The sequence below is a fragment of the Fistularia commersonii genome, chromosome 27 (assembly GCF_037954325.1).
Source record: "Fistularia commersonii isolate RoL2024-O1a breed Wild chromosome 27, RoL_Fcom_v1.0, whole genome shotgun sequence".
Lineage (NCBI taxonomy): Eukaryota > Metazoa > Chordata > Actinopteri > Syngnathiformes > Fistulariidae > Fistularia > Fistularia commersonii.
Genome location: NC_141310.1, coordinates 12,872,501 through 12,880,000, shown reverse-complemented (window position 1 = coordinate 12,880,000; position 7,500 = coordinate 12,872,501). Strand labels below are relative to the sequence as shown.

General features: G+C 51.1%; 1 protein-coding gene across 1 annotated transcript in view; it reads right to left on the bottom strand.

The window, feature by feature from the left end:
- The window catches only part of LOC147218069 (transcription initiation factor TFIID subunit 4), a 91,062-nt gene that overhangs the window by 49,207 nt on the left and 34,355 nt on the right, over positions 1 to 7,500 (bottom strand). Inside the window, exon 10 of the mRNA XM_086174937.1 lies at positions 3,294 to 3,463. Coding sequence (XP_086031063.1) covers positions 3,294 to 3,463 — 170 coding nt within the window. The remainder of the gene's footprint in view (positions 1 to 3,293; positions 3,464 to 7,500) is intronic.

Genomic DNA, 7,500 nt, shown 5'->3' with positions numbered 1-7,500 from the left:
GCGAGGTCGGGAGGTCAAAGGGAACAGGAGAGGGAACACTAATGGGCCTCGGCTTCGGAAAAGAAAAAAAAAACAACAGAAAAAACAAGATCTTTTCCCGGGACATTAATATTTAAAAGAAAGTTTAAGGGAGCGGGGAAGGGGGCCGCGTTTCTCCTAGCGCAAACACACACACACACACACACACACACACACACTCGTTCCTCGACTGGCGCCGAGATCATTACGCCCGGCGTTGAAAAACATCGCTCTTTAGTCGTCGGGAGAAACATGGCGCTCATTTTCCCGCCAAAGCCGGATTCAAGATGGCCGCGGGGAGCTGGGGGGGGGGGCTAAACTTTTTTATTTTTATTTTATTTTTTATCTTTTTAGTCAGGTGGGCGCTTGGTTTGATCGGGGTTCGAGGCTTGGAAGAACCAGGTGTTGCGTTCAAAGTCCGGAATTCAGGGTGGGAAATAAGGATTACGCTAAGATTTGCTCAAGATTCGAATTGTAGAGTACAAATACTTTAAAATAACAAGTAATCCGAGTACTTTACACCAGAAAATCTCCCGTGATCCTAATTTAAACACACAACCGTAGCGGATTTGAAGTACCGTGCAAAGTATGGAAAGTAGTATTTTGAATCATCCGGTGATGGTTATTTTTTTAAGGTTTCCTCTTCTGGGAGCGACCAGATGGCGGGGGAAGGTCTTGGGTAAGAGGGGGTTGTTCTGAACAGGAAGTGGGCTCCGGTTTGCGGCGGCGGTGATTGAGCGGAGCTGGCAGGCCCCGCCGCGCCGCCCTCGGACGGCTGTCAGCTGGGAGCGCCACCCGGCCCATCACTGACACAGCGGCGCTGCCCGAGTGCCACTTCCCCAGCGGGGGGCGCCCTCGCCTCCTGCCCCGGCGCCACGCTGCTCGCTCCACCCCCGGGGACAGATGTATATTTTTAAAACAACCCCCCCCACCACCAAACACGTACTCAACCACCCCCTTCCACCCCCGACCCCCCCCCCCCCCCTTTAGCCCCCTGGGCGGCGGGATAACAACCGCGCCGAAGAGCCGGCGTAGCCAACCGTGACCCGCGGGCCTGCGAGCTCCTCTGAAGATATTTTAATTGAGATGAAAACAAGATGAGGGCGCTAGAAGCCCCACCACCACTACCCCCAAACCTCCTCTTAAACTGTGTCACGTGGAAGTACGTCGTGCGCCGTTTGATCACGGGACGCTAGGCGCCATTTTGTTTTGTGTTTGTTTTTTTTTTTTTGTCCGGCGTTATCGATTAGCACGAGCGAGGGCGGCGTGCTAGCGGGGCTTGTCAGGATCCGCTACAAAAGGAGACATCTGAGCGGCGAGCTTCGTCCCCCTCGCAACTCCGCGGGACAAACTGACAGGCGGCCTCGGAAAGACAAAACCCATCAAGTATTCATGGCGGTGCCGGCGGTCCAGCGACTTCAGACGGACGCTGAAGAATTCATTAAAGGAGGTGACGGGATTGTTGGGGGCGTCGGATTGGAACCGAGAGGCCGATGAGAAGGGGGAGCCGGGATCACGCCGACCCCGCGTGGCATCGACGCCGCCAACAGAGGGGGGCCGCCGTTTCACCGCCGCTGCTGCAGAGACGGCTGTGATTTTGAAAACTCTGGAGTGGCGGTTCGACTTTTTTTTGGCACCCCCAAAAAAAGGCCCTGCGGTGAGTCGTCGGGAAACAGTCGTGGATTCGATTCATGCACGAGGAGTTGCGTCCTTCAAGGACTATTGATTTTGAAACCTCTGGAGTGGCATTTTGACTTTTTTTTTGGCACCCCCAAAAAAAGGCGCAGCGGTGAGTCGTCGGCAAAGAGTCGTAGACTCGATCGTGTAGTTGGAGTTCCTTTCTTTCGGGACTATTGATTTTGAAAACTCTGGAGCGGCGGTTGTCCTTTTTTTGGCACCCCCAAAAAAAGGCACTGCGGTGAGTCGTCGGGAAACAGTCGTAGATTCGATAGTGCACTAGGAGTTCCGTCCTTCAGGGACTATTGATTTTAAAAACTCTGGAGTGGCAGTCCAACTTTTTTTTGGCACCCCCAAAAAAAGGCGCAGCAGTGAGTCGTCGGCACTCGTAGATTCGAACGTGCACTTGGAGTTCCGTCCTTCAGGGACTATTGATTTTGAAAACTCTTGGAGTGGCAGTTGTCCTTTTTTTGGCACCCCCAAAAAAAAGGCGCAGCGGTGAGTCGTCAGCAAACAGTCGTAGACTCGACCGTGCACTTGGAGTTCTGTCCTTCGGGGACCAGGGCGGGAATATCACCAGTTTCTAAGATTCTCTGGTGTAAGAGATCCCTGGGGGGCGCCAGTGGCACTGTTTAATCGGCGCCGTCGCCACGGAGACAGCTGTGATTTTGAGAACTCCGGAGTGGCGGTTCGACTTACTTTTGGCTCCCCCAAAATAAGGCGCAGCAGTGAGTCATCGGCAAACGGTCGTAGACTCGATAGTGCACTTGGAGTTCCGTCCGTCAGGTACTATTGATTTTGAAACCTCTGGAGTGGTGGTTCGCCTTTTTTTTGGCACCCCCAAAAAAAAGGCGCAGCGGTGAGTCTTCGGCAAATAGTCGTGCATTTGATCGTGCCCTTGGGAGTACCGTCCTTTTGGGTCTATTGATTTTGAAAACTCTGGAGTGGCGATTCGACTTATTTTTGGCACCCCCAAAAAAAGGCGCAGCGGTGAGTCGTCGGTAAATAGTCGTGGACTCGATCATGCACTTGGAGTTCCGTCCTTCAGGGACTATTGATTTTGAAACCTCTGGAGTGGCGATTCGACTTATTTTTGGCACCCCCCCAAAAAAAGGTGTAGCGGTGAGTCGACGGTAAACAGTCGTAGATTCGACCGTGCCCTTGGAGTTCCGTCCTTCGGGGACTAGGACAGGAATATCACCAGTTTCTAGGAGTCTCCGGTGTAGGGGACCCTTGGGGGGCGCCAATGCCACCATTTCATCTGCCCTGTTGCCGCAGCGACAGCTGATATTTTGAAAACTCTGGCAGTACTTTTTTTTGGCACCTCCAAAAAAAGGCACAGCGGTGCCGCAAACAGACGTACACTGGACTCCGGACGGGAATCTCAATTGTTTGCAGGATTCTCCAGTCCAGGAGACCCCTGGGTCGCCGACAGAGGAGGGGCCACCATTTCATCGAGTGACAGTTGTACTTTTTTTTTTCGTTTTTTACATCGCCTTGTCGCTGCCACCCCCCAAAAAGGCTTCAGGGACTATTTCTCACGGAGGAGGGGCATCGACGCAGAAGGATCTCCAGGGGGAACCCGTCAGGAATCTCACCTGTTTCCAGGATTCTCCGGTGCAGGAGCCCCGGGTGCAGGAAGGCCTCGTCCTTGCAGGAGCGGATCTGCGTTCCGACCAGCTCCGAGTTGGTGGCGAGGATCCTGGCGCTCTCCTCGTTCAGGTTCACCCCGGCCATGGAGGCCACGTCGTTGATGTCATCGTCATCCCTGGGAAGAGGGGGAGAAGAAGAAGAAGGAGGAGGAGGAGGAGGAGGAGGAGGAGGACACATTTCAAGTCAAGGACTGAGGTTGACATTGGTTCAAAAAGTGCAAAAACTTGATAAATTAGGCTAAAAAGAAAATCGGAAAGAACAAACAGAGTCCTGAGCCGGCACCTGATTGGATGAAAGTCGGGTTCACCTCTTCCAAAATGTCACCGGAGCAACTGAATCATACTGAGTCGTTTCATGAGTTCCAACTCGAAATGAACGATTCGGTCGCTCATCGCCCTCAGTTTGTTTTTGTTTTTTTAGGTGCAATACTAGGGTTTGGCCACCGGGGGCATCTTTAGAACCCAAGGCGAGGCGGAGCTAACATCTCTGTTTTGGTTACAGGTGGTGATGTGGGTGGGTGGGTGGGGGGGATCGGTTGCCATGGCGATCTGTCCCTAGTGATGGGGACTATTCGAGAGACAATCCGACTCCAACCGTCCACGTTGGCGTGTTTTCCTCCAACGCAGTTATTTTTCCCCTCGGAGGCGGACGCCGCCCTGAGATGCCGGCGTCCAAACATCCATCGGCATGGGGGGGGGGTTGGGCTCTGCGTGCACGGGACCTTCGCCCAGTCAGATTCCTCCACAATCACGCCGCCTGCCAAGCTATGAGTGCGATTCTGGCCCGCCGCCGCACCGAGCGCTGACGTGTCGGCGCTCACAGCCGCGGCCCTCGGGGGCCCCACGGCGGCGGCGGCGGCTTCTCCGGCTTTCTTTGTCGGGACGAACAAAAGAGCGGCGGAACACACACCCGGAGCCGAACCCTCCTCCGAGCTCCACGCCGCCATGGCGAGTGTGGGCGCGGACCCTCCGCCAGCCTCCCTCCGCCCCCCCTTTCAATGGCGGCGGCCCCGATATGGAACCTGACACCGAGGCGGGAGGTTGACAAAGACGATTAGAGTCGCCACCCCCACCCTCCCTCCGCTCTAATTACGCCTTGACGGAGGGAATGTGCGCAACAATACGAGCGCAGATACGTGGGATTATGACCCCGGGGACAATCACCACCCCCCTCCCTCCATCCTCCCCTCGTCACGTCATGGATAACCTGACCCGCTCGAAAAGAGAAGCAGGCCTCGGGGCTCGCCTTCGCTCCCGACACAAAAACAGAATCGGCTCCCGCTGCTTAAAACCAGGGTGGAGGGCAATGGCGCCCCTAGTGGTGGGCGAGGGTACTGCAGGAGGGAATCACAACGATTGCGATGAAGGCGATTTGGGGGAAATGAGCTTTTCTTGTCAAAGAAATGTGAGGCGGGTAATTCATCTGTGCATCGTCCTGGGTGGGAGGGTCACCCGGGGGGCGGAGCCTAACCCAGGGAGGCGGGGCTCAGCATGGATTCATCATATAGACGTACAAACATTCACCCTTTCATTCAAACAGATGTACAGAAATTCACCCTTTTATTCACACGTCATTTCCAGATATGCAACCATTCACCCTGTCATTCATACATCATGTGGATATGAAGTTATTCACCCATTCATTCACACTTGAAGGAAAGACATGCGATCATTCAGAGACAAAAACATTCACTCCCTCATTCATTTATTCATTGACATGTAGGGACACATGTTATCCTAGACAGACAAAAAAAAAAAAAAAAACACTCATTCATGTAACATAAAATTATTTGTATGTCATATTGGGCTGTACAATTCACGACCTCATTCATTCATTGGTTAAAACAAATAGACAAAACAATTCACTCATTCATTCATTAGTACTGGATAGACACATACAACCATTCATTCACTGCCATATCATGTAGAATTACAACCATTCACTCACTCATTCATTCAAACATAATATAGAATTACAACTTTCACTTTCATTTATTCAATTATTAGAATTTCATGTGGAGACATTCACTCACTCACTGGAGCGTCATATAGAATTACAACCGTTCACTCACTCATTCATTTATTCATGTTATGAAATGCCAACATTCACCCTCTCGTTCACATCTGATAAAAAGACAAAAAACATTCATTCATTCATTCATTTACGTATCATAAAACCATTCAGTCGTTTTAATGTCAGACAACCATTAACTCATTCATTCATTCACTCACTGGAACGTCATATAGAATTACAACCGTTCACTCACTCATTCATTCATTCATTTATTGACATGTCATAAAATGACAACATTCACCATCTTCACATCTCATAAAAAGACCAACAAAACATTCATTCATTCATTTACGTATCATAAAACCATTCAGTCGTTTTAATGTCAGAAAACCATTAACTCATTCATTCATTCATTCACTCACTCACTCATTGGAACGGCATCCAGAATCACAACCATTCACACATTATACACTGCTCAAAAAAATAAAGGGAACACTTAAAAAACACATCCTAGATCTAAATGAATGAAATATTCTTATGAAATACTTTGCTCTTTACACAGTTGAATGTGCTGACAACAAAATCACACCAAAATGATCAATGGAAATCAATTGTATCAACCCATGGAGGTCTGGATTAGGAATCACACTCAAAATTAAAGTGTAAAAACAAACTCCAGGCTGATCCAACTTTGATGTAATGTCCTTAAAACAAGTCCAAATGAATCTGTGTTGCTTCCTGAGTGGACACTATGATTTCACACAAGTGGGATTGACTTGGAGTTACATTGTGTTGTTCAAGTGTTCCCTTTATTTTTTTGAGCAGTATATATCCACACATCCAATAATTCCCCCATAGTGAACCTCCTGCATGCGTTTGGACTGTGAGGAACCCTGAGGAACCCGACGCAGACCCCTGGAGAACATGGAGCCTCCACACAGAGAAGCCTCCTGTGGGACTTCAACCCACGGTTGGACTTTGCTGTGTTTCTCGGCCCCGAAAAAACAAAAAAAAACCAAAAAGAGACGTCTGGATCGCTAAGCGTTTTGCAGCGCCGAGGACGCCACGTCGTCGCCCGCGACGTCCAGCTGCACCGGACGTCCAGTTGACATCTGCTAGCCTTTGGACTCCAGAGCGGCCAGATGTTATTGGTTTGTCTGGAAATTGCAATCAGGCAGCTTTTGAGATCCAAATTTCTTTGACGCTCCGCCCCCTCGCCCACCGCCGCCGCCGCCGCCGCCGCCGCCGCCGCCGCACAACAGGACAGTTTGTTTGTTGCGGTCTGACATCTGGGAGGTGCAGGGTTTCGGCTAGTTATTTCCAAACGAGACGCCGATGTTTTTAACGAAAGCGTTACATGACCACCGACGCTTCAAGTTAGCTTAAAAAAAAAAAAGGAACAAAACCGGGGGAGTAACGGTAAATGATCACTTCCTGTTTCTGGTTTTGAGGAGCCACCGAACGTCAACAGTGGCGTTGGAGCTAGCGGACCGCCGCAGGAATATGGAAACACTGCTGCGGAGAAAATAAATAAATGATGCAAAATATTCTCATTATGAGTATTACTGCAAGAGCGCCGGCGTGGTGGAATTCACCGCGCTATGGCGCTAAATGAACGCCGCGCGGTTTCTGGGTTTTAAATAAATCACGGCCGGGCCGTTAGGAAGCGGCTCGGGGTCATCATGGCGGCGGCCATTAGCTTTAGCGCCGCTCTTCTTCCTGGACGTTGTGATGTCTGGGGGGTGTTTGGCGTTGCAGGCGGGAGACGGGTCTGACAGCAGAGCCGTGGAAGGTGGAGATATGAAATGCAAAACATACCAGGCGCTAATAAAGCCGAGATGTAATTAGCTTCCGCCGGCGCCGAGGAGCAGCCCCTCCGTTATTGGCTGAGCTCGGGGACACGGCGCCGCCGGTCACGTGATTACGCGAGCACATCGTTTCCATATTGAGCTCCGGGGGGGCTAGCTCTTCCCCTTCTTTGGGAAAAGCTAGCCCACGCTAGCTTCATCGCACACACACACACACATACACACCTACACACAACTTTAACGGGAAGTGGTGATGGAGCCGTGCGGCGTAGCCGTCAACTACACTCGAACCCGGACATCCCATAATGACCACACGGATAACTAGCAGTGC